At 47.5% G+C, this 26,613-nt stretch overlaps 1 protein-coding gene across 4 annotated transcripts in view; it reads left to right on the forward strand.

The window, feature by feature from the left end:
• INSR (insulin receptor) overlaps nucleotides 1–23,570 on the forward strand; it is a 118,566-nt gene extending 94,996 nt beyond the window's left edge. For 2 of the 4 annotated variants that reach the window (XM_072721481.1, XM_072721483.1), the window contains 9 exons: nucleotides 5,638–5,797; nucleotides 8,125–8,227; nucleotides 9,697–9,764; nucleotides 11,467–11,711; nucleotides 13,313–13,423; nucleotides 13,519–13,678; nucleotides 15,285–15,414; nucleotides 15,755–15,889; nucleotides 18,444–23,570. In XM_072721481.1, coding sequence (XP_072577582.1) covers nucleotides 5,638–5,797; nucleotides 8,125–8,227; nucleotides 9,697–9,764; nucleotides 11,467–11,711; nucleotides 13,313–13,423; nucleotides 13,519–13,678; nucleotides 15,285–15,414; nucleotides 15,755–15,889; nucleotides 18,444–18,798 — 1,467 coding nt within the window. In that variant the 3' untranslated portion in view covers nucleotides 18,799–23,570. The remainder of the gene's footprint in view (nucleotides 1–5,637; nucleotides 5,798–8,124; nucleotides 8,228–9,696; nucleotides 9,765–11,466; nucleotides 11,712–13,312; nucleotides 13,424–13,518; nucleotides 13,679–15,284; nucleotides 15,415–15,754; nucleotides 15,890–18,443) is intronic. The other 2 variants (XM_072721482.1, XM_072721484.1) reach the window with 1 other exon arrangement.
• Nucleotides 23,571–26,613: the final 3,043 nt, after the last annotated feature.

The following is a 26,613-nucleotide window of genomic DNA, read 5'->3' on the forward strand; positions in this document are numbered from 1 at the left end:
ACCATAAAATACACCCATTTAAAATATGCAGTTTGGGGTGCCCGCCTGGCTCAGTCTGTGGAGCGTGCGACTCTTGATGTCAGAGTTGTGAGTTCGAGCCCCACGTTGGGTGTAGAGATGGCTTACGAATAAAATCTTTACAATAAAACAAAATAAAATACACAATTCAATGGTGTTTTTTAAAAAGATTTTTGCAATTTTTTTTGTAAAGTTTTATTGAATTATATACAATTCAATGGCGTCTTTTTAAAGATCTTTACAATCTTTATTGTAAAATTTTATTGAATTGTGTACAATTCAGTGGTTTTTTAAAAAAAGATATTTACAATTTTTGTTGTAAAATTTTATTGAATTGTGTATAATTCAATGGCGTCTTTTTAGAGATCTCTTCCTTTTTTTTTTTTTTTTTTTGAGGTTCTATTTATTTATTCATGAGAGTCAGAGAGAGAGGCAGAGACACAGACAGAGGGAGAAGCAGGCTCCATGCAGGGAGCCTGATGTTGGGACTCCATCCCGGGTCTCCAGGATCACACCCTGGGCTGAAGGCGGAGCTAAACCCCTGAGCCACCCCGGCTGCCCTTTAGAGAACTTTATAATTTTTATTGTAAAGTTTTATTGAGTTATATATAATTCAGCATTTTTAAAAAAGATTTTTACGATTTTATTGTAAAATTTTATTGAATTCTCTATGGATTTGCTTGTTCTGGACACTTCCTATGAATGAATCATACGATATATGGCCTTTTGTTACCGGCTTCTATAATCATCATCATGTTTTTGAGGCCCGTCCATGCAGTGGTGTGTGTCCAGGCTTCATTCCTTTTCATGACTGAGAAATATTCCATCATATGGGTGGACCACATTTTGTTATTCACTCATCCATAGATGGACATTTGGGTCATTTTCACCTTCTTGTGAGTAATCCTGCTCAGAGCATTTGTGTGTAAGAGCTCAGAGCATTTCTGTGTGGATGTGTGGTTTCAGTTCTCCTGGGTGCATGTCAAGGGATGGGGTCCCTGGATCCCTTGCTAACTCTTTTAAGGAAATGCCCACTCTTCCCACAGTGGCTGCACCATTTTATATTTCCTATGATTCCAACACTTGTTCTGGGCTATCTTTTTTATTAGAGCCATGCTGGTGGGTGCCAGTGGTATCTCATCGTGGTCTTGGTTTGCATTTTCCCGATGGCTCATTTGGGCCTGAGTTTTGTTGTGCTCTTCCCTGAACCCATGGGGGCTCTTCGGCTGCAGGCAGAAGTTAGGGTCAGCCCTAGAACCAGGGTGAGGTTGAGGATGGGAGGCAGGAGTTTCGCAAAGGGGAGGGTCAGCTTCCAAAAGAAGTTTGGGATGTTTTGGGCAGCAAGGAGGAGCATGTGGATTCTTTGCAATGGGCAGCATGTTTTCACTGCAGACCCTCCTTGATTTTATTTGTGCTGCTGTGACCAACTCTTTCCCATTTGCCTGGACTTTGCCAGTAGTGAGCACTAAGTCCTACATTGTAGGAACCCCTTAGTCCAGGGGAAACTGGGACAGTTGATTACCCTATTACCCTATTGACCTAACCCTAAATTCTCCCAGCTGCCTCCCTTTGACTGGACTGCCTCCCCTGTTCCTGGAGCCCAAGGGTCACCAGTAGGAATCCCCATTAGAGTGTCTGCTCCACATGGCCGAGCACCAATCCCAGACAGACTGGCCCCTTATTTTATTTTATTTATTTTGGTTTGTTCACATTTTTTTATTTAAATTTAATTTGCTGGGCAGCCCTGGTGGCACAGCAGTTTAGCACCGCCTGCAGCCCGGGGTGTGATCCTGGAGACCCGGGATCGACGGGTCCTGTGTCAGGCTCCCTGCATGGAACCTGCTTCTCCCTCTGCCTGTGTCTCTGCCTCTCTCTCTCTCTGTATGAATAAATAAATAAAATCTTTTAAAAAATTTTAATTTGCCAACATATAGTATAATACCCAGTGCTCATTCCACCAAATGTCCTCCTCGGTGCCCATCACCCAGTTACCCCATTCCTCCACCCACCTCCCCTTATGCAACCCTTTGTTTGTTTCCCAGAGTTGGGATTCTCTCATGGTTTGTCTCCCTCTCTAATTTTTACCACTCAGTTCCCCTCCTTTCCCTTATAATCCCTTTCACTATTTCTTATATTCCACGTACGAGTGAAACCATATGATGATTGTCCTTCTCTAACTGACTTATTTCACTCAGCATACACACCACATCTTCTTTATCCATCATCTGTTGAAGGACATCGTGGCTCCTTCTGCAGTTTGGCTATTGTGGACATTGCTGCTATGAACATTGGGGTGTAGGTGTCCCGGTGTTTCATTACATCAGTATCTTTGGGTAAATATCCAGTAGTGCAATTGCTGGGTCGTAGGGTAGCTCTATTTTTAACTTCTTGAGGAACCTCCACACTGAGTCGCTGCACCAGTTCACATTCCCATCAACAGTGCAGGAGGGTTCCCCTTTCTCCACATCCTCTCCAACATTTGTTTCCTGCCTTGTTAATTTTCGCCATTCTCACTGGTGTGAGGTGGGATCTCATTGTGGTTTTGATTTGTATTTTCCTGATGGCAAGTGATGCGGAGCATTTTCTCATGTGCTTGTTGGCCATGTCTATGTCTTCTTTGGAGAAATGTCTGTTCATGTCTTCTGCCCATTTCATGATTGGATTGTTTATTTCTTGGGTGTTGAGTTTAAGTTCTTTGCAGATCTTGGATACTAGCCCTTTGTCTGATAGGTCATTTGCAAATATCTTCTCCCATTCTGTAGGTTGTCTTTTAGTTTTGTTGACTGTTTCTTTTGCTGTGCAGAAGCTTTTTATCCTGATGAAGTCCCAATAGTTCATTTCTGCTTTTGTTTCCCTTCAGACTGGCCCTGTTTGCCCATTAGGGGAACACAGAGATGGGGGGAAAATAGGAGACAGTGAGAGATTGCAGTCACCTTTTAAAAAACCTTGTCAGAATAACACCCAGTGCTCACCCATTCACCCCCACCCCCTGCCCTCCTCCCCTTCCACCACCCCTAGTTCGTTTCCCAGAGTTAGGAGTCTTCATGTTCTGTCTCCCTTTCTGATATTTCCTACCCATTTCTTCTCCCTTCCCTTCTATTCCCTTTCACTATTATTTATATTTCTTCTGTATGTTGGCAAATTGAACACCAATAAAAAATAAATTTATTATTAAAAAAAACATTCTTGAAAACAAAAACAAAACAAAACAAAAAAAACCTTGTCATAGACAATATGGCGGATTATCTCCAACATTTTCCTTTATTACCTGGCATTGCTTTGATAAAGTAAGAAAATAATGTAAAAATAGTTTTTTTAAAGATTTTATTTGTTAGAAAGCAAGAGAGTACAAGCAGAGGGAGCAGAAGGGGGAGAGAGAGAAGCAGGCTCCCCACTGAATAGAGAGCCCGACTTGGGGTTTAATCCCAGGACTCCAAGGTCATGACCTGAGACGAAGGCAGACACTTAACTGACTGAGCCACCCAGGCACCCCAATTTTTTTAAGCATACCATTAATACTGTTGGGGTATGAATTTGCCAGTTCTACAAAATTCTCTCCAGCATTTGGTGGGAGGTCTTTTTTTTTTTTTTTTTTTTTGTATTCGTAGGTTAATAACTGAAATCCCCTCTAGCTGCATCACCTTAGAATCTCTCTGTCCTTGAGCCTCTTGCTGGAGTCATTTGCTCTCTTACCTCATCCCCTCTCTGCCCAGGAGACCCTGGCTCCAGGGACCACCCCCTCCCTGGAAGGAGCATCAATGTTGAACTTTGGTGTACTCCTGTCCTTGGCTTCAGTATCTTTCACAGTTTTGAGATTCTTTCTTGATGGCACAAACTTTCATATATTTGGCTTCTTTGCTCTTTGTCAGGTTTTGCTTCTCTCTCTCTCTCTCTCTTTTTTTTTGCTTCTCGTTCTTGCTTTTGTTTCTCAGTGCCTGTGGAGAGACAGCCGCCTTGGGTTCTTGTTCCTTCCATCATGCTCCCTTCCCGGTCTTCTCACCCCTTGAGGTTTGTGGGACCCGTTGCCGGCCTTGGAGGATGCATTTCCACTTTGTTCCTGATAGCAGCTACCTTTGGTTGCTATATTTGCTTATTTGTCCCTTTCTGCTTGGTGACTCATTCTACTTGGAAGAACCTTTGGATCAGAGCCCCCACCCCTGCTGCCAGCCCAATCCAGCGCGATCTGTTTTCTGGCTGCTATTGTCACATGATAAGCCCAGGAACTTGGAGCTGTTTTGGAAAGTTCTTAAAATTTGGCCTGACCCGTGCAGGTTTCATGGTCTCATTTCCCAGTGATCTTGCCTCTCCCGAGAAAGCTCTGGGTTGATCTCTGTTTACACGGTCATCACTGCGCTGTGTATGCTTTACTTATCTCCTCTCTGTTTTCAGAGATTGAGGTAGATCCCATCTCTTTTTTTCAGAATGGCCAAATCAGTCAAATCAAATCAAGAGGTGGGAAGGAGCTTTAAAACGTGTCCTTGGGACGCCTGGGTGGCTCAGCCGTTAAGCATCTGCCTTTAGTTCAGGGCGTGATCCTGGAGTCCCGTGATTGAGTCCCACATGGGTTCCCTGCATGGAGCCTGCTTCTCCCTCTGCCTGTGTCTCTGCCTCTCTCTCTCTCTCTCTCTCTGTCTCTCATGAATAAATTAATAAAATTTAAAAAATCTTAAATAAAATGTGTCCTTAAGACATAAAGTACATTCACGTGTTTGGATCTGAGGCTAGCAGGTGGGGGGCAAAGCCTGAAATTTGGTTTAGGTCACGTAGGTCTCTTCTTCCCCGACCTTCTTGGACTTTCTAGAGGCCTGGTGACTGTGTCCCCCAGTGGTTTCAGAAAGCTCAGGAGCCAGATGGTTCTGGATTCAAGGGTTGGCCCTGCCACGTACCAGCTATGAGATCTCCAAAGATCTCCATGTCATCTCTTCAACCAGGGGTGTCGGCAAACTTTTTATGCCTGTTTTTGTCCAGCTCGAGATCTAAGAATCGCTTTCCTATCTTCAAATGGCTGGAAAAAGAATTCAGAACATCGAGAGCAGAATAGTGTTATGACCCATGTCAACCTGGGTGATGTTTAGCTTTGGCATCCGCCACGTTCAGTGGGCTCATGGCCTCATCTGCTTGTGGATGGATGCTATGGGTTGGCGATTGGCCTCGGGCTGCTCTTGTGCTACAACAGCGGAGTTGAGTGGGTCATTTGAGTTGGTCCCAGTGACCGCCTGGCCCCTTGAAGCCAAAAACATGTGCTCTCTGGCCCTTTATGGCAAAAGTTTGCTGACCTCTGCCCTGGTCGCCTCTTTCTGGTCTCTGACGTGAGGCCGAGCCCCAGTGGGGTTGTCAGAAGAGGGAAATGACACGATCCAGGTCAAAACACCTGGCTTGTGGTTTAGGAAGGGGTGGTTGTCATCAATAACAACAGCTTCCACCTGAGCTTCCTTACCTGGAGAGCCAGAATGTGGAGATTCTGACCGGGCCAGCGTGGCTCGTGTGCGTGGTACTCGGACTGTGGCTTCCTTCCTCGGTGTCATTTTGGAGCAGGGGACATTCCTGCTGGGGATGGACATTCCCGAGTGACAAAGAACAACCCTCACACCTGCCCTCTCTCCTCTTCTTGTCTTCCAGGAGCTGCACCTGTGTGTCTCCCGGAGGCATTTTGCTCTGGAGCGTGGCTGCAGGCTACGCGGGCTGCCTCCGGGGAATTACAGCGTGCGAGTCCGGGCCACCTCCCTGGCGGGTAACGGCTCCTGGACAGAAGCCACCTATTTCTACGTGACAGACTATTGTAAGTCTGCATGCCAGAGCATTTCAGAGGATGGCTGGGGAAGCGTGGAGGCCATGCCCGCCGGCCCTGGCCTGGACCTCTGGGTCTGCTGGCTGGTGCTGTGTGACCTGGGCAATGTGCTTGCCCTTTCTGAGCCTGTACTTCCTCGTCTGATCATGGGGATAATAATAAGATCCCCACTCCCCCTTGCCTTGGAGGTGAAAGGAGATTTCAGTGACATTATGAATGTCAAATAGCTTGTACAGAGCATGTCTAATTAACATTAGCTCCTGTTGCTAGTGTCTTAATATTTGTTTTTACATGGGTTGTGCTCTCCAAGGGAGGACACGGGAGCTTGCCTACTTAGTCTCAGATGTGTTCTTGATATGTGGGCAGTAAGTGCTGCCATTGGGTGAGCAGGGTACACTGGACAGGGTGGGAGGCTGGGGAAGGCTGAGCTGGTCAAGGAATGCTTCCTGGAGGTGGTGACATCTTGACCCAGACCTAGAAGAATGTACAAGTGGGGACAAAAGAAGATGGCTATCCTGGCATGCGGTAGGAGCCTAGACACTTGAATGAGCAAGCAAACAAATGACTGAGAAGCAGGGGAGATTCTAGACCAGGAGGAGTGAGAGCTTGGGTGGGAGGGGTGAAACAAGGCTCCTGCTTGGCTGGCTGGATTTTCAAACATACTGGGCACAGTGGGACTTTGGAAAGTGGGAAGTGATTCTTGCTGGCCAGTGTCAGGGCTGCGATAAGCGTCGTGACACCAGCTGGGTGTGCGATGCTATGATTCTGATGGTGCCTAGTAGAGTTAGCACAGACCCTGCCAGGTTAGGAGCAGGGATCCCAGCAAGTCTGCCGTCCCTTCAGATGCCAGATGCAAGTTGGGGGTTCTCCAAGCTCCCTTGAACTTCTAACTGGCAACAAACTTAGGGGTTCCCATGACCCTCTCCCCCAGATTCAGTCATTTGCTAGATCAGCTCCCCGAGCTCAGGAAAGTGTTATATTATAGTGACCGTGTTATTATTATAAAGGCTATCGGTCAGGACCACCCAAATGAAGAGACACATAGGGGAAGGCCAGGAGGGTCCAGGACACTGGGCTCCTGAGTCTTCTCTCCCTGGAATCAGGAGGTGTCCCATTGTCCTCCTGGCATTCTGATGTGGTCACCAGCCAGGAAGCTCCTCTGAGCTTTGGTGTTGAGGGTTTCGTTAGCGTACGCAGTACTGATCGCATCGTTGGCTGTGTGACGGAACTCCGTCCCCAGTCCCTCTGTGCTCTGGAGGTCAGGCTGGCTCAGGTCCCAACCTTCCAATCACATGCTTGGTCTGCTGGTGACCAGCACCCATCCTGGGTCATCTCCTCTCATAGTCTAAGCTCAGGGATGTTCCAAGAAGCTTGTCAATAACAAAAACACTCCTATTACCCAGGACATTTCAAGGATTTGGAGTCTCTTGCTTAAGAACCAGGGACGCCATGAATAAAATGGCAAGGAAAATATCAAAATGGGAAAAATGTTTGTAACGTCATTGACAAAGATTTAATCTCCTTGATATAAAATGAATATCTATATTATAGATATATAGATATATAGTATGTGAGTAGAAGATATATATAAATCCCAACACAAGAATATGCAAAGAACATAAATAGCCAATTTTTTTTATAAATAGCCAATTTAAAAAGAAATATAAAAGATAGAAAGCATAAGAAAAAGTCCAACCAAAATCACACCAAAAAAGAAAAAGAAAAAAGAAGCAAATTAAAACAACATGTAATTTTTAACGTATCGGATTGGCAAGGCTTTTGTTTCTGGGTGTTTTTTTTTTAAGACTTTATTTATTTACTTGAGAAAGAGAGAGAGCACAAGCTGGGGGAGCAGCAGAGGGAGAGGGAGAAGCAGACTTCCCACTGGGCAGGAAGCCCGACCTGGGGCTTGATCCCAGGATCCTGGGATCATGACCTAAGTCGAGGCAGATGCTTAGCTGACTGAGCCACCCAGGCACCCTTAAAAATTATTAAGACTTTCAAGATGGTGACAGTGGAGTGTTAGGGAGCCAAGTGTGGGGACTTGGATGATGGCCTGGGCTATGTGTCTGTGAAGCTGGCCCTGTGGGGTGTGGGGGGAGAAGACTGACAGTGGGCAGTGGTCTGGGGGTCAGGGCCTCTGGGAGCCAGCCGGTGTTTCAGGACTGCTGGAAAAGAAGAGTTGGGGAGACCAGCAGAGAGGCTCGGGGACAAGAGAAGGGGCAGGTGCGTGTGGCTCCCACCATTATAGGCATAGGTGTGATTTGTGATATGAACACATTTTGATGCGAACCATATATTTTCTTATTCCATTTCAGTAGATGTCCCATCGAATATTGCAAAAATTATCATCGGCCCCCTCATCTTTGTCTTTCTCTTCAGTGTTGTGATTGGAAGTATTTACCTGTTCCTGAGAAAGAGGTGGGTACGGTGGTGCACTGGTAAATGGTGAAAGACTGGCTCTCCAGAAAAGAAAGTATGCCTAGATACAGAGAGAGCTATAGCCAAGCTCATTATAAATTTTGCTGACCCCCTCCCCCCAAAATGTTGCTGACATGAGGGATACAGATAGCACACAACGTACAGGTAATGATCATAATACAGTACATAATGCTCTTTATCATAAATTCCCTCTAGATGGTTGATTCTCCCCAAATGTTTTGGTTGATTTTCTTCCTCTCCCCGAACCTTTGTATCTACAGTCCACCTATGGCTGCGGGTGATGAATGAGTGTAGCTCCAACCTGAATGTTGGTTGATGTCTTATTTTCATTAAAGAGTAAGGGAAAAATGAACTAAGATGTGTAGGTTCATCAACAGAGAGGTGACTTCATTCAATCAAGGAGTAACTCTTAAATGCCAGAGAACATTTTCTCAAAAATTTTTTGCCATTTGCAACATCGTGGCTACGGAGATGACATGCTTTCTTTTTTTAAGATTATTTCTTTGAGAGAGAGAGAGAGCAAGCAGGAGGAGGGGCAGAGGGAGAGGGAGAGAGAATCCCAAGCAGACTCCATGTTCAGCAGGGAGCCCAACACAGGGCTCGATCCTAGGATCCCGAGATCATAACCAGCCTCTTGGGATGCCTGGGTGGCTCAGTGGTTGAGCGTCTGCCTTTGGCTCAGGTCATGATCCTGAGGTCCTAGGATCGAGTCCCACATCGGACTCCCTGCAGAGAGCCTGCTTCTCCCTCTGCCTATGTCCTTGCCTTTCTCTGTGTGTCTCTAATGAATAAATAAATAAAATCTTAAAAAAAAAAAGAGTCAGCTGCTTAATTGACTGAGCCCCCAGGAGCCCTGAAATGACACACTTTTACGCTTATTCTGCATTGTCAACATTTTTTTGCCATCATTTCCTCAAGCCTGGACAGACAACAGAATGATAGATGGAGTCTTGGTTTGTAGCATTCCTGTTTCTTTCTGTGATGTAAATATTCCCACTGTGGCCAGTTTCAAGCTACAGACCTGACACTGATGGTAGTAAGAAGTAACATGATAATTAGGAAGTGGTGAGTTTTGCCTTTAATGTCATTTTATTTAATTATAAGCCGATTTCATGTAATTTTGGACGATGGCTGTATTTAAAGCCTGTTCTCAAACTTCCTGAAAATTTAGCAGTTGTTTCTCATGAGCTGGGATGAGAACAGTAAAGGGTGAGTGGCCTTTAGGTGTTATATGGGCAACTGTAAGTTATGGTTTGTGGTCCTGTGTTGATGCACGGAAGTAGCCATATGATGGGCTCCCACTCCTGACACCCTGGACCGTATCCAGGATCACATGGATGCCCCTGGTAAGGGTTGCCGTTTGCATTGAGGAGCCTATATTCCCGCTGCGAGTGACCCAGAGTCCTGTGAGAATATCAAGCTGGGATGTCCTCCTTGTTCTCCTCCAGGCAGCCGGATGGGCCATTGGGACCGCTGTATGCTTCTTCAAACCCTGAGTACCTCAGTGCCAGTGATGGTGAGTACCATCCCCTTACCCCTCGGTGGCCAGAATCCTGCCTTTTGGGCTCCTTGGCCATCACTGTCAAGTGGAGTCAGGGGTTGACACCCGGGGAGGCTGACACGAGCTCTCTTGTTCACTTGAGCTTGCAGACCTGCCCCTTGCCGACCTGCCCCTTGCAGACCGCCTTACTCTGAGCAGCCAAGCACCTGGTGTATGGCTGGGCTGGTCTAGCTGGTCTGGGACCCATGAACTGGGCTGAGAATCTGGTGTCTCAGCTGTAGGAGTGTGGATCCTGGGACCTGTGCCAGGGACGGTGCCAAGGGTCAGAGTCAGAGAGCCATGTATGGACTTGCCATCCAGGCTGGCCAGTGGGAGTTGGAAGCCAAAATGAGAGACGGGGGATGAGGGGTGGGGAGGACAAGAATGAAGGGTAAGATGGGGCAGACAGGGGACCATGTGGGTGCCGGGGACACACCTGCTGCTAGCAGGAGCCAAACACGGATGTGACGCTGATGCTGGTGGTGGGAGTGTAGGACCGACTCAGTTTCCCTTGATTGTACCAAAGGGCATTGAGTGGCCCCTAGAGGTAAGGCTTGGTTGTTCCTTCAGAGGAGAAAGCATGTGCCACATTATGTTTCCAAAGTACTTCATGGAGCCAAAAAAAATCAAAAGGTGACTTTTGAGGCATGGGCAGTGTTGCTTGGCAGGATGCTGCCGTGGGATACAGGGGTGATGTTTTTAAGGATACCCAGGATTTGTTTTGATCAGGTCTGATAAGGCATGGGGCACCACACAGGGAAGCCCCGGGGTCGGGCAGGAGGCAGAGGGAGTGTGGGAGAAGGTGGATGAGCATCTTCATTGTGGTCTCCTCAGGAGGACAAGGCAAGGCAGGGTGAGATCAAGGACTGGCTATTTTGAATGATCTCAGTGGGTTCTGGGGTGTACAGGCTGGGCCTTGGTTGACCAGCCCTGTCTTCAAATACAGTCGCATTCTGAGCTACCAGGGTTAGGACTTCAACATAAATTTTTTTTGGGGGGAACACACAATTTAGCCCCCCTTTGGAAGAAGGCAGGAACCATTTTGGCTTTTCTTATGAGGCCTTTGTGCATTCGTCTGCAAGTTGTTGGCCGTGTAACAAACCACCCCAGAGTTAGTGGCTTAAAACAGCCGGCATCTATTAGCTCACCATTTGGTGGGTCCGCCACCTGGGATCTGCTCAGCTGGGGTAATCTTTTGGTCTCGCCAGGGCTCGTTCACATGGCTGCAGGCTGTCTGCTGACCCATCAGCTGGTGCTGGGTGGTCTTGCGGTGGCCTCCGTCACATGTCCAGCGGTTGGCAGGCTGGGTGGCCTCCCATCCCCTTGGCGCTTTACAGAAACGACAGCCTGAGATGGGAAGTAGGGTCGTTCGGCGGCTGGGCTCTGAGATCGGATCGAAAGGATGAGGAGGCAGGCTCAGCTCGGCATTTCCTGGCGGGGACCCTGGATGGGGTGTGGCTCCTTCCCAAGCCTTGGCTGTCCCCTCCGAGAAGGGGACAACCCCACACCTGTCCTGTCCTTGGCTCTGTGCCCAGTGCCCGGCACAGGTCCTGGACCACAGAAGTCACTTAGTGGACATTTGCCGGGTAGGGGGTGGTTTGGGGGGCTCAGGTGGGAGGCAGCTGGGGGTCCCTCCAGCGGGTCGGCCGAGGATGCCGCGTAGATAAATGAGGAGCAGTGTTTCCATGTTCTGTGTATGTGCCGGACGAGTGGGAGGTGCCGCGGGAGAAGATCACCCTCCTGCGCGAGCTGGGGCAGGGCTCCTTCGGCATGGTGTACGAGGGCAACGCCAGGGACATCGTCAAGGGCGAGCCCGAGACCCGCGTGGCCGTCAAGACCGTCAACGAGTCCGCCAGCCTGCGAGAGAGGATCGAGTTTCTCAACGAGGCGTCAGTCATGAAGGGCTTCACCTGTCACCACGTGGTAAGTCCTGCATTTGCCCTGGAAGCGGCCAGAGGCCTCCTTCCGTGCATGCTCCCCGTCCCACCTCTTCCGTCCTCCCCCCTCCGACTGCACAGTGCAGGAGGACACCAGCCTGCCACCGGCCTGGCCCCCACTCTGCCAAGCATCCTAAAGGTATGGGGCCGGTGCCTACTTTCTCCCTTCTCTCATTTTTTTTTTTAGAGATTTTATTTATTTATTCATGAGAGACACAGAGAGAGAGGCAGAGACACAGGCAGAGGGACTCGAACCCAGGACCCCAGGATCATGCCCTGAGCTGAAGGCAGATGCTCAACCCCTGAGCCACCCATACGCCCCCTTTGTCCTTCTCTAATCCCATCCTCTCCCACCTTGCCCGGAGCCAGACTCATTCCATTGCTCTCCAGAATCTTTTGTGTCTTCCCTCTTCCTGGGCCCCCTTGTAACCCTTAAACACGAGGTGAACCACCTCATGTGTTTTGTTTTTTTTTTTCAATTTGCTCAGAATTTTATTAGGATTAGGTTCACAAGGAACAAGGAGGAGCTTCTGGGGAGGGGGACAGGAATACCGCAATGACAAGCGGCCTTGCATAGACACCAAGGCTGGCTGGCGGGCTTGCGGGCACAGCGTGGGGGAGGGGGCGAGGGATGGAGGGAAAGAGAGGCTTGGGAGAACAGGGTGGCAGCAGAGCCCCCCAAGGCCACAGCGGCCCTCCCCACCTCATGTGGTTCACCTCATCCCCCCCCCCCCCCAAGTCAGCACAGCCTCTTCATGCTCTTCTGCACCCACGGTGGTCCCATTGCTTCTCCATGAGCCTTGTGTCCTTTCTTCCTTGCCGTGCGTTGTTAAAGGGGGTCCGCCCCATGCTAAGGCCCATTCTCGTCTCTTGGATGCAGGAGATTCCTGCCCTTGTGGAGCTTCCTGTACAGCCGTGAAGTCCGACTGTAAACCCGTGGGTTCCTTATGGAGGATGTTAGGAGTCAATGCTATGGCAGGATGTAACAGCAGAGCAGAGTCAGGGGGCTGGGAGTGTGGGGGTGGGGAAGGTGTTGTAAGGATGGAGGGATCGAGGGGCGCCTGGGTGGCTCAGCAGTTGAGTGTCTGCCTTTGGCTCAAGTCATCCTGAGGTCCTAGGATCGAGTCCCACATCAGGTTCCTTGCAAGGAGCCTGCTTTTCCCTCTGCCTTTCTCTCCACATCTCTCATGAATAAATAAACAAAATCTTAAAAAAAAAAAAAAAAAGGATGGAGGGATTGAGCTATATGGACATGTCAGGGACCAGAGAGTCAGGCAGAGGGAAGAGCAGGTGCAAAGCCTTGGAGGTGGGGACATGCCTTATGTGCTCAGGGACACCAAGGAGCTCTCCGAGGGGCCACTTCAGAGTGTTGCTGTCTGCTCCCCCACCCCCCAGACCATGAGTCCAGAATCCCTCCTCCCTCCCCCGTCCCAGCAAGGCATTGACCCTGGCATTTGAGCCGGACAGACCAGGGCCCCCCACATGGGGTGCCGTGTGCAACACAGACGTCAGACGGGGGAGACCTTGGTGGGTGGAAACCTTCCCCCAGGCCCTCACCCAAGATGACCCCCTGTGCTTGCCTCACAGGTCCGCCTCCTGGGGGTGGTGTCCAAAGGCCAACCGACGCTGGTGGTGATGGAGCTGATGGCTCACGGAGACCTGAAGAGCTACCTCCGCTCCCTGCGGCCGGAGGCTGAGGTGAGCTGGCTCTGGGGACCCGGCAGGGCGCCCCCCCCCCCCCACTGGCCACGGGCACCCGAGACCCTGAACCCAACCCCGTGTTTTGACTTTAGAATAACCCCGGCCGCCCTCCGCCTACCCTGCAAGAGATGATTCAGATGGCGGCGGAGATCGCCGACGGGATGGCCTACCTGAACGCCAAGAAGTTTGTGCACCGGGATCTAGCAGCCCGAAACTGCATGGTCGCCCACGATTTCACTGTCAAAATCGGAGGTTTGTCTGGCCTTCTGCTTTGAAGCATGTGGCCCAGGCCAGGTTCGATTTCGGAAGGGGTTGTCTGACCCAAGCAGCTCAGCTTTTTCCAGTAGTGCAGAGCAGGCCCCTGGTCCTCACACTGTAGTTTAATTGCATTTGCACGTGGGTGTGCGTGTTTACTGCTCTGCATAACTGTGTTCCCCGTCGGTGGAAGCCACCACTCTAGGAGCCCATAGATGTGACTGGCGATGGATAAGTCGCCACGATTTTCCTGCCCTCACGCAGCAGGTGCTCTTTATCTGCACCCCCCAGCCCCTGGGTAGCCCCTGGCCACCTGTGGCCGTTTACATTTAAGGTAACTTAGATTAAACAGAATTGAAAATGTGTTCCTTGGCTGCACTGGCCACATTTCAAGCGCTCAGTCGCCACCTTGAGCCTGCTGGCTGCCATATCGGGCCGTGTAAACGTAGACCGTGTTCATCATCATCACAGAACGTTCCACTGGACAGGGCCATTCAAGGGTGAACAGTAACATAGAGCTTGTATAAACAAGATAAGGAAGGCTGGGAAAGGAGTCCTGAAGGGAACACAGAGTTCCTTCGTAGAGAGGAGACACCTCTCTCTGCAGGGAGGCAGGCTTTGGGCCAAAACTTGTAGGATGAGTTGACCTGAATGACAGCATGCCAGGGGGCACTCCAGCATATGCCAAGGCCTGAGGCCAGAAGGATGGTTGATGTGGGGTGAATTTAAAGGAACGTGGAGGAGAACAGACCAGAATGAGATGTGAGCTTAGGGAGAGAGGCAGGAGGCAGACCTGGAAAGGCCTTATTAGTCAATTAGTCACTGAGGTATCATCCCAAGGAGCCAGTAGGAAGCTAGAAGTGATGTGATCCTATTTATGACCCCAAAACGACATTATCAGCAAGGGAAGCCAGAAGTGGTGGCATCCTCCTTATAATCCCCAAAGACCTCCTCCCTTAGCCATGGGAAGCAAGAAATAGTATGATCCTGTAGCTTCTCTTGTGCAGTGGACTGTTGGGGTCAGGATGGGGGGAAGGTCCTGCAGGTGAAACTGGCAGTGAGCCTGGGGCGGGACTGGAGTGATGGAGAGGAAGAGTTGGATTAGAGCGGGATGTGGAAGAAGAGTGTGTAGGACGCGCTACACATCTACAGGTAGATGTGGGTATGAGGAGAGAGGGGTGGTCAAAAGGGGACCCGATCCTGGGTTTTAAGCCGGGCATCTGGGTGGTGGGGGGCCCATACATAGCAGAGAAGAGCATGTTGGCTGCAGAGACCCAGAACTTCAGTTTGGGATAACTGCAAGGTCATGGGTGGGAAGGAAGGATTGCTGAGAATGGGATTCCCAGGCTGTGGGCCAGAATGTTGCTTCTTGGCCACTTGGTGCTTCCTTATCCTTCCCCTTACCTGGTGGTCCACCCTCTCCCTCTATTTCCCCATGAGTACCCTCAGAATCCATTCTCACTGGACTTGACCGCCACCTAGGTGGGCATACACCTGGGGCAGGTGAGCCCATCTGAAGGTTCTCCAAGGCGTGGGGCAGTAAAGATGGAGACACCTGGACTGTAGGCTAAGGGTTAAGACCATGTGAATCATTTGTTGTCAGACTTTGGGATGACCAGAGACATCTATGAGACGGATTACTACCGGAAAGGAGGCAAGGGTCTGCTCCCCGTGCGGTGGATGGCACCGGAGTCCCTGAAGGACGGGGTCTTTACCACTTCTTCTGACATGTGGTGAGTTATGCATGGATTGGCGGACAGAATGCTGGGCTTGAATACCAGGTCCTCCCACCAGTGTGACCGGCAAGAGGGGGCCAGTTAAAACCCGCCTTCCTTCCTCATAGGCTCTTGATCCGGGAAGTGAAGGGGATGTCCTGTCTGAGGACCCTTGCACGGCTACTTGTGATCCGATCGACACTAATATAGGCATTTCTGAATGCAGCATGAATTGTTTAATTAACTGGCCAACCGCGTTCTAGGAAACCAAGAAAGGGGGCGTGTGTGCGTGTGTGTGTGTGTGTGTGTGTGTGTGTGTGTGTGTGTTTTTGTTACTACTTTCAACTGTCGTTGGCAGGTCCTTTGGCGTGGTCCTTTGGGAAATCACCAGCTTGGCAGAGCAGCCTTACCAAGGCCTGTCTAATGAACAGGTGTTGAAATTTGTCATGGACGGAGGGTATCTGGATCAACCCGACAATTGTCCGGAGAGAGTGTAAGTGCAGAAAGAGTGCAGTGCGCGGGCTCTTCATCAAAAAGGCATCGGCCTTTGGTTTGTGTGTCTTACGTCTACACGTGAGCTGGTGTTAGCATGTTGTGTCTTCTCATGGACACTTTTTTGCACATCATGCTACATATATGCACATCACATCTTTACACGTATGCTGTCTTGCATATCATGTCTGTGGAAGGCTATAAAGAAACCCCACAGCAGTGGTTACCACGGGAGAAGGCAACTGGGTGGCTGGGGTGGGATATTTCTGTTTAACTGTCGATCCTTTATATACTTTACATTTTGTCAGGGAATTAATATAATCTGACATATCAATTATATCTCAACAGAATTGGGAAAAAAATCTTAAGCATAAACATTAGAATTATTTTTTGGTCAGGGAGATGTGTTACCTATCTCCCCACTCCCCCAATTTTTGTTGTAAATTTTAGTCATAGAAAAAACAATTTTTTTGTTATAGGACCAAGACACACAAACAGGCCATTAAACACTTCCAGACTTGTCCAGTCTTACTAATAGTCTGGTAAACATAAAGTAAAATGAAGGAAAATACTATCTTCCTAAATTAGCAAAAAAAGGGAAGGAAGAACGAAAGAAAAGAGAGCTTTAATACTCTGTGCTGGCAGTGGTTTGGCTAGATAATCATTCTTATCCCCCTGTTGTTAATAGCTGCTCAGAGTAATGTTATTTTAAAATTGTATTTATTTATTTGAGAGAGTGAGAGCACATGATCAGGGGCAGAGGCAGAGGGAGAAGCAGACTCCCTGCCAAATAGGGAGCCTGACATGGGGCTCGATCTCAGGACCCCGAGATCACGACCTGAGCTGAAGGCAGACACTTAACCGGCTGAGCCACCAGGTGCCCCTAGAGCAATATTATTTAAAGTCTCAGAAAGATTGAAGTGATCTAAAGACCCAGCAACAGGAGAACTGCCAAGTAAATTTATCAATTAAAATGATGTAGCAATTGAAATTTTAAATGATGCTTATAAAAATATTTTACAACTTGGTGGATAAGCCTATGTTAAAATGTTAAGTGTAAAAAGTGGGCATATTGTTCCCAAATGTCTCCGGATAGAAAAGACAAAAGAGGTGAGATCTGTAGGAGAGTTGAGTGCAGACTAATTTTTCTTCATGTTTTGGTTCTACAATGAGATTGTTTGCGTATAATATCCTTTATCAATGTTTCTTAAAAATTTTCCCCTCCTTGAAAATCCAGGGGGAGAGACCATTTGGAGGCTTCATCCCCCAAAGAATAAGACTGTTAATTTAGAAAACTCGTTTGGAAGGGGACCTCATAGGAAAAAGTATGAAGCAGAGTTATTTAGAAACTCTGAGCAGTTATTTCTAAATGTTGCTTCATGAAAGTCCTTTCCTAGCCACGAGCAGCTGGCTGTAGTTCCAGGACCAGGGAAATGAAGTAGGCTCTAGGGCAGAGGTCCATAAATTTTCTTTTTTCTTTTTATTTCTTTGACAGAGATAGAGAGCCAGAGAGCACAAGCGGCAGGGAGGGGCAGAGGGAGAAGGAGAGGCAGACTCAACACAGTTGAGCAGGGAGCCTGATGTGGGGCTCGATCCCAGGACCCTGAGATCATGACCTGAGCCAAAGGCAGATGCTTAACTGACTGAGACACCCAGGCATCCCCACAAACTTTCTTTAAAGGGCCATATTATAAATATTTCCAGCCTTGTGGGCCATGTGGCTCTCTGTTGCAGTGATGCAACCCTGCAGTGTAGAATGAAGATGGCCATGAACAGTACATAAATGAATAGGTGTGGCTGTGTGCCAATAAAACTTTATTTACAAAAACACTTCAGGGGGCCAGATTTGGTCCACGTGTGGGAAATTTGCCAAACCCTGCCTTAGAAGTTACAGTGGGGAGAGGAAGCGGTAAAATAGAAATCCCAAGCCCCCAGCACCTGTACTGTGTGCTCTCGTAACCCCTGGCCAGCACCCTGGAAGTCACGAGTGCTAGGCCTGCAGGATGGCTGCTCAGAGAACCTGGTTCGCTAGGTTCAGTCCACTTAGCTGCCCCATCAAGCCTCAAGCATCTCAACCCTGAAGGATCTTGGACCCTAGAAAGAGTGCTCACTGGCACAGGGAAGCCTTTCAACAGCCCCAGTAGGTATTAAGTTTTATGAAATGCACCAAATGGGGATGGCTGGGTGGCTCAGTGGTTGAGTGTCTGCCTTTGGCTCAGGTAGTGATCGAGTCCCACATTGGGCTCCCTGCATGGAGCCTGCTTCTCCTTCTGCCTGTGTCTCCGCCTCTCTCTCTGTGTCTCTCATGAATAAATAAAATATTAAAAAAAAAAAACCTAGAAAAAAAAAGAAAAACATGTGGCTGCATCAAGAGGGGCCCTTCTTGATCTCACCTGGGAAATCCTGTTTCTGTCCTGCCCGTTGCCTGCACTGGTGGCCGCCTTCTGATATTGGCCTTGTCATCATGGGTGTGGGACACAGAGGACAGGGTCGGGGTGGGGACTGCTTGGCCGGATGCCCCGGGGCCATTCCTGACGTGTCCCTCTGTCCTGCAGCACTGACCTGATGCGCATGTGCTGGCAGTTCAATCCCAAGATGCGGCCCACCTTCCTGGAGATCGTCGACCTGCTCAAGGATGACCTGCACCCCAGCTTTCCAGAAGTTTCCTTCTTCCACAGCGAGGAGAACAAGGCACCCGAGAGCGAGGAGTTGGAGATGGAGTTTGAGGACATGGAGAGTGTCCCCCTGGATCGGGCCTCACACTCTCAGAGGGAGGAGGCCGGGGGCCGGGATGCAGGGTCCTCGCTGGGCCTAAAGCGGAGCTACGAGGAGCACATCCCCTATACTCACATGAACGGGGGCAAGAAAAATGGACGGATTCTGACTCTGCCAAGGTCGAATCCTTCCTAACAGCACCTGTCTTGGGGGAGGGGATCCCGTCTTCACTTTCCTCTGCTTTGAAGGCCTCCAGAAAACTCAGGATTCTCATACGAATCTGCCACAGTGTCAAACGGAGCTCAGAGATCATTACTATCCATTGCTGTTCATCTATGACTTAAAAACACATTTGTTTGCCAATTTGACTAGCTGTCGGAGAATTTAACTGTGACCCTGGAAGAGAAGGGGTTTCCTTGGCTGCTGTCCTTGTAGACAACTGAGGTTTTAAGCCAGGATGTTACTTTTTTTTTTTTTCTTTTTTTAGTAGATTGAAAGCAAGCACCTGTTTTTACAAATCTCTTTTTTCTTTCCTTTTTTTTTTTTTTCTTTTTTCCTGGTATCTGAGCTACAGTATAAAGCATAAAACTTGTTTGTGGAACAAAAGTTTGAAAGAAAGAAAAAAAAAAAAGCCAACCTGTTCCAGTAGAATTTCAGGCTTTACAGAGCGGGCTTTGGGAAGGTTTTTCTCATCCAGGCTGAAGGATTTTTTTTTTTTTTCTTCACAAAAATCAGTTCCTCAAATTGACCAATAGCTGCTGCTTTTATACTTTTGATAAGGATCTGCAGTCCCAGCGTGTGGCTCACGTGTGTCTGTGTGTATATGTGTGTGTGTATGTCCAGGCTAGACATGGCTGGTGTGTGTGTGTATGTGCACACAGTCATGTGTGTGCAAAGTGTTCATGCCGAGTTGATGCTTTGGGGGTCGGCTCATGAAGGTTCTGTTCTTCTCGAGCTCCTGATCCTCCCATCTCCTTCCTTCTTATTTACTGGGAGACTGTGCCCTCCACAGATTCTTCTGCCCCAAGCCTAGTCTCAGGAGTCTTTTCTCCCTTAACTTTGGTGAAAAATGTTTTCCGGGAGCCAAGGGAGTAGTTTGGAGTGATAGTGGATCTTTTCAAGACCAAACAAAGCTAGGACATAAAAAAAAGAAAAAAAAAGAAAAAAAAAAAAAAGAACTGAGATGATTAAGAGTTTTGAGAATATATTGTAACATATTTAATTTTTTAAAACTCTCCAACGTCAGCCTCATAAGTTATTACCCTGTTTCCTGGGGTGGGGGGAGGGCTTGTGGATTGGTCTGCCTGTGTGCAGAGGGGGTGCGAGGCACCAGTGGCTGATTTGTTTGGTCTTAAAGGCATCCACTTTTCTGGGAATAAAGCCACATTAGCTGCTGACCCTTTTGGACGTGATGAGGCCATGCTGAGGGTGTGGGCCATTGGGTTTGGTGGATGGTTTGATTTCTGCTTGGGTAAGCCGATAGCCACCTGGAGCTGAGTCCTGCCTTCAGACATACTTGTGGCTCTTGGATCTGTTGGTTCCTTGTGTGTACCTCGCACGCTTCCTCAACTGGGTGTGCACAGCCTACAATTATTGTGCAAACAACCGAATCAAATCCCAAAGTGCGACAGCCCAGATGGACTTTGAGAACACTAAGCAATATGAAGCGAGATGCACCTGTTGGTCCCCTCCACCCTCAGGGCATCCAACTGTCCTCAGAGATGACCTCCCAGAAGCTGCTCTGTGCCCAGTGACCTCAGCTGGGCCAGATGTGGGGCCTGAGCAGAACTCTCAGGTGCTTACGATGTTGCAGTCCCCAAGAGAGTAGAGTCTGGAGGAGAAACTGCTAAGGACCTTCACGCCACCGAGAACTTCTGAATGGGCGTGAATCCAGTTTCTTCCCTTTGGGGGAAAGAATCACAGCTGCTCAAATAAAGAACATGGTGAACTTCTTACTTTGGTTCATCAAAATCATCACCCACGGGTTATCCCTGAGAGCATTTTCTCATGAGTTTTTGATTGCTTCCTTCTCCTCTTCTCTTAAAAGTTGTGGGCTTAAGAACAGGATAGAGACAATGGCGACCTCTGAACCTTCTTGATTAAGAACACAGGTAGACATAAATCCCAATTGCCTATTACTCTCTTATTTATATGATTTGAGAAATTACAGCACGTGAAATATTTCTGGGGAGCCTCAATGATTGGGTACAAGGAACAAGAGTACAGAAATTATTTTCGCCAAATTTATTTTGTACATATAAGAGGGTCTGTACGTAAATTAAAAACATGTAGATCTAGGTATTTTGTTCTTTTCATAGTAAATTTGTAGTGGCCGTATACGACACTAGCAACAATTTTCACATTTTTCTAATTCAGAAAGGTTTTCTTATATTAGGGGAAAATTATTTATTTTAATATATAAAAAAATCACTGTAAAAATCACTTTCGTAAAAAAATGGAGTGCATGTAAATTTTTATCAAAAGAAAAATAAACAGGTGAATGTGGGGTAATGATTTTTTTTTTCCAGCACAGTCTACCTCAGTGTATCATTAGGATGTGGTTCAATAATGGACATCTTTGAGACTTCAGAATTCTGCCTGGATCCAATATGAATCAAGGAAAATCTGTATCAGCTGATTCCAAAAGCCAGGGACCAGTAAGAATTTTGAGGGAGGGAGTTGGGATAAAGTGTGGCTTTCGTGTGAGCATTGATCTTTTTTTCTGGCTGATAGTCTTCTCTGAATTCAATCCCCCTCCACTTTGTTTTGATCCTCCATCCATTGACACCATGCTCCCAAACATGAGCAAAATTTCAGGCCATCATGATGTATCTGATGTGTGCAGTGCCCAGGCTTGAGCTACTTTCCTTTGGTGAGGAGAGGATACTCCGTCTCCTGCTGGGGAAAAGAGAGGCTGTGGTGCAAAGCCAGCATCCCTACTGTCTCACTGCATCCCCCTGAAGTGAGAACAGAGGTGTCCTGGGCTCTCCATGGCTTGTTCCTATTCTTTTTAAGCTCAGATGCTTTTTGGGAGTGGAATGACGAATTGCACTGGTGGGCAGCTCACACACAAACACCTGATGTAGCATTTCTATTCTCTAAGTGGAAAAGGGGAATGTTAAGAAACTCCAATCCAAAACCCACCAGCATGCTGGGTATATTTTTTAGCAACAAAACCTTGGACCCCTGTGTTTGGTTGACTTCAGGCCAATGCTTGTTTGAATTTGTGGGGCTTTGAGAACCCATGTGTAAGCTTGGGAAGGACCAGCAGGGCTGTTGTCATACTTGCCAGACCTCACTGCCTCTTGTCATACTTTCAGACACTGCCCCCACAGGCTAACTTACCTTTCTGCACTTACCCTGGGGGGGGGGGGGTAGAGGAGAGAGCTGGGCCCACTTGCACAAATGGGATTTCATCTATTTTCCTTAGCCGCCTCTACTACTGCAGTGAGAAGAGCAAGCAGCCATTGGGTCCCAAGCCTTTTTCATCACATAATGTTGACTAACAATGACTTTGGTCCTGGAAAGTCATGGCTGCCCTGGGGAGGGGGTTTGCAGTGATGGGATGTACTGGGGGGACTTATAGTGATGGGCTATAAAAAAGGCAACAGCCAGCTTAGGTTGACACTTTTTTGTTGTTTGCTTTTAAAGATGTCTCATTATTATTAAAACCGTTTTCATTAATGTGGCCTAATCCACATAGTAATTTCTTCTTCCGGGAGGAGAATAGCAAGCACATTACTTTCTCCCAGGACCAGTGATGTCAAACACACTTCTGGAAATGTTTGTATTCTGGGAGCTATCCTTGGTGCTTTCCTGTTATTCAAGCTAGTAGGGAGAAATGCTGCTGGTTCTCTTGGAGAGATGTTGAGCACAAGGGAGAAAGTATGGGAATTGATGCAAGGGTCTGCACATGCAATCCTGGGACTGTCGGAGACTGCTGCCAATTGATGGACAAATCTTCCATTCTCTCCCACCAGAGCAATCTGCCATAAAACGTGCTTGTTGGGTTGAGAGGTGTTCATTTGTAGCTGTCAAAACAGTGGTCAGTGGGCAGCACTGCCTTCAGAGCATGGTCCATGCTAGTCATCTGGGTAGGTGATGGATGTGCTGTAGTCCCAGGTACAATCGCTTTTCTACTTCACGGTGAGTGAAAGTTTGGTGTTAAATGTCTTTTGGATACCACTTGGCGAGTCCCTGACACCTCAGGCTCTTCAGAATTATGATTTTGTTGGGGATAGGGAACAGGGAGATGCTGATTGTATATAAACGGTACATGTAGAATGGTGTCCCTTCAGAGAGCCTTCCAGAATGTTCTTTAGACTATTGCTTTACACCAGAGGTGAAGTTGAAATGGAAAGAACAAATGCTGATTTGTTCCTGTGTTTGAAAGAATGTGATGGACTTTCAGGGGCTATAGCTAAAAGTGAATGTTTCCTTAGGGGTCCCCCAGAAGCAGAGGGAAACGTTGACTTTTTGAGCTCACTGACAACTCATACCAGTTAGGGTCCAGAACCAATCTCCAGCCAAATACTATTTGGATATAGGCCCTAAAAGTCCTTCTTAAAAACCAGATCATGAATCTGAGGCTCTTGGTTCCCTTTGAGAAGGAAGGAACAACTTCCAAGATAAGTGTGCATGTATGCACACATTCAGGAATGGCTTGCTTGTTTAGTCTTTCTACTTTGTGTGCCTGGGGGGTCTTGGCCCTGCATGTCAGCAGCAGACACTTCCCATCTGCTGTCAGCTGCACAGGATCAAATGTGCCTCGGCTTATGTGGAAAACAACTCAGAAACACAAAACCCACCAAAAGCTCAATTATTTTTTCAATGTTTTCCTACAAGAGCCAAGTAGCACCATGTACAGAATATGCCTTTTTTTTTTGAAATATTGAAATTGCTCTGCATGTAAAATATGGGATAATTACCTGTTTATATGAAAATTCTGAATAAATTATCTGAGAATAGCCTTGTTTTTGCGTGGTGTTCAAGCAAGGACCTGTGAACTGTGTGGGGTTGTGGCTATGGGTTGGGCTGTGTTAAGGGAAATCTAGAAGTTATGGGTATCTGTTTTAAGAAGGAACAAAACTATGGGTTCTACAGAACAATGAAGCAGGAGGTTAAATATTTTATAATCAGGGCTGATGATCTGCTGGTACATACCTGTACAGTTGAACTGGTGGTTTAAATATTGAACTATTTACATACCAGTTGGTAAGTAATCACTACCCATGATGCAAGCCCTAAGGGGTTCACTGCAGAGTACAAGGGAATCTCCAGGATCTTAATCCATTCCACCATGCTGAAGACTTACATATTGAATACTTTTAATGTCATCCTGGCAACCTGAACCTGACCCCAGGGTGGGTGGTCAGTGGGGGACCACAGATTGAAAGAATATTTTGAACAGCCTTGCACAAACTATACACAGAGTGCAGTGGGTAAGGAGATAGACTCCCTGCCTTCAGCTCCCTGTGCTTTGAATGAGTCACATGACTTCACATGTTAGTTGTTGCTGTGTAACAAATGTCCTCAAAACTTTGTGGCTTAAAACAGCAAACATTTCTTTCTCACAGTTCTGTGTGTTGGCTGGGTGGGTGTTCCGGTCACAGTCTCACCCCATCTATCCATCCATCCATCCACCTGTCCACTCATCACCCATTTACCCATTCTTTCACACATTCATCTGTCCATCAGTCTGTCCATCTGTTTGCCCACCTACCTATCCATCCATCCATCTTCTTTGGGGAAATGCAAATAACCAAGTGTTCCCACACTGCTGATGGGAACGTAAATGGTGCATAGGTACCATGGGGAAAAGTTTGAAAATGTTAAAACAGAGGTCTCAGCTGGGGGGTGCCTGGGTGGTATGGTCAGTTGAAGGTCAGACTCTTGATTTTGGCTCAGGTCATGATCTCATGCATTGTGGGATTGAGACCCAAGATGGGGCTCCACACTCAGCAGGGAGTCTGCTTGAGGATTCTCTTCCTATGCCCCTCCTCCCTCTCTAAAATAAATAAATAGTTCTAAAAAAAAAAAAAAAAGAAAAGTTTGGAGGTTCCTCAAAAAGCTAAACACTGAATGACCATATGACCCAGAAATTCCATTTCTAGCTATATGTAAAGAAAAAAAGAAAGCAAATGTTCCGTCAAAAACGTGAATGTTCATAGCACAGTACTTTTCACAGTAGCCAAAGGGTGGAAACAACTCAAATGTCCATCGACTGATGAGGGGGTACTCAAAAAGTGGTTATTATACACAATAGAATAATGTTCAGCCAGAAAAAGGAATAAGGTTCTGTTACATGCTACAGCATGGCTGAACCTTGAAAACATTATTTGAAGCAAAAGAAGCCAGATACAAAAGACTATATATTGTATGATTCCATTTATATGCAATGTCCAGAATAGGTAAAATCACAGGACAGAGTAGATCCATGGTAGCCAATGGCGGGAGTGGGTGGGAAAGGGTGTGGCCACTTAATGATTACAGGGCTTATTTTTGGTGCAAAATGTTCTAGAATTAAAGATCGTTGCATAATACAGTGGCATTACTAAAAATCACTGAATTGTCGTTAAAAATATTTTCTGTTCCGTGAGTGTTACATGAATTTTTTAAAAAGATTTATTTATTTATTCATGAGAGAGAGAGAGAGGGGGGGGGGGCAGAGACACAGGCAGAGGGAGAAGCAGGCTCCATGCAGGGAGCCCAATGTGGGACTCGATCCTGGGACTCCAGGATCGCGCCCTGGGCCAAAGGCAGTCATCAAACCGCTGAGCCACCCAGGGATCCCCAAGTGTTACATGAATTTTTTTAAAAAGAGTTATTACTTGGGTCATGAAATAAATGCAGGGCTGAGGTCGGGCTTACCTAGAGATGCCAGGTTCCTGCAGTTTTCCCGCATCACATCTCTGTACAGTGTTCTCCGAGAAGGGTCCAGCAGGGCCCACTCCTCCTGGCTGAACTCCACCGCCACATCCTCGAAGGTCACCGAGTCCTGAGTGGTCACAAACATCATGGCTTAGCCAAGGACCACCCCCACCAAGTTAACAGGAGGATGACAGGATTGAAACAGGGAACCCAAAGCACAGGATGCATGGGTGCGGTTCTGAGCTCAGCCTGCAGTGCTCCTCTCCTGTCAACCTACTCCCACTCCTAAGGCTAAACGTACCTCTAACACGTAGGTGATTCTCTTATTCCAGTGAGACTGTGAAGCTGCAGTCTTATTCCCTCAATCTCAGGGTTGAGCGTAAGATCGGGTCATGGTAGACGTCAGAGAAATACTCCCCAGTGGCCTTCATCAATTGCTTGACTATAGGACACAGTCATGTCTTTTCTTTTAAAACTCTCAGCATAAAAAAATAAATAAATAAAAAATAAAATAAAACTCTCAGCATAATCTAATGTATAAAGTGACCCTGGAGGAAGCTATGAAAATGCAGAAAATGTTGACAAACACTAACATTTTCTGGGCAGCCCTTTATCCACCATCAGATGCCAAAGATCTTGGAATGCCTGAGAACCTGGTTTGGTGGTGGGGCTCCAGGCTGAGAAAGGTAAGTCCAACTTCCAGTCAAAAGAATAATCATTTGGAAAAAAGAGTATGTGACTCACCGGTAACCAGCCTGTCAGGAAGCCATGAGCCAACCCTTCCCCCTCCGCGCATCCTCTCTGAGGGGAGGCCGAGTACAGGGAAGGCTGAGCTGGAGAAGAAGAAATGGGTCAGAAGAATCTAGGATTGCTCTATACTCTGCACTCACCAGTTTGGAGGCTTCCCCCACTTAGTTGTAACTGGCCATACCCCAACACACACACACACACACACACACACACACACACACACACACACACACACACATGAGGGCACAGCCCTGTCTCACCAGGGCCAGAAAATAGGCCCAAGGCTCTTACTGCCCTGGAGGAAGACATTATTATTCCCATTTCACAGATGAGGAAATTGGAGTTCAAGGGACAGCACTGTTACTTTATCAAGTTTATAGAAAGAATGAA

This window comes from Vulpes vulpes, chromosome 9 (assembly GCF_048418805.1).
Source record: "Vulpes vulpes isolate BD-2025 chromosome 9, VulVul3, whole genome shotgun sequence".
NCBI lineage: Eukaryota > Metazoa > Chordata > Mammalia > Carnivora > Canidae > Vulpes > Vulpes vulpes.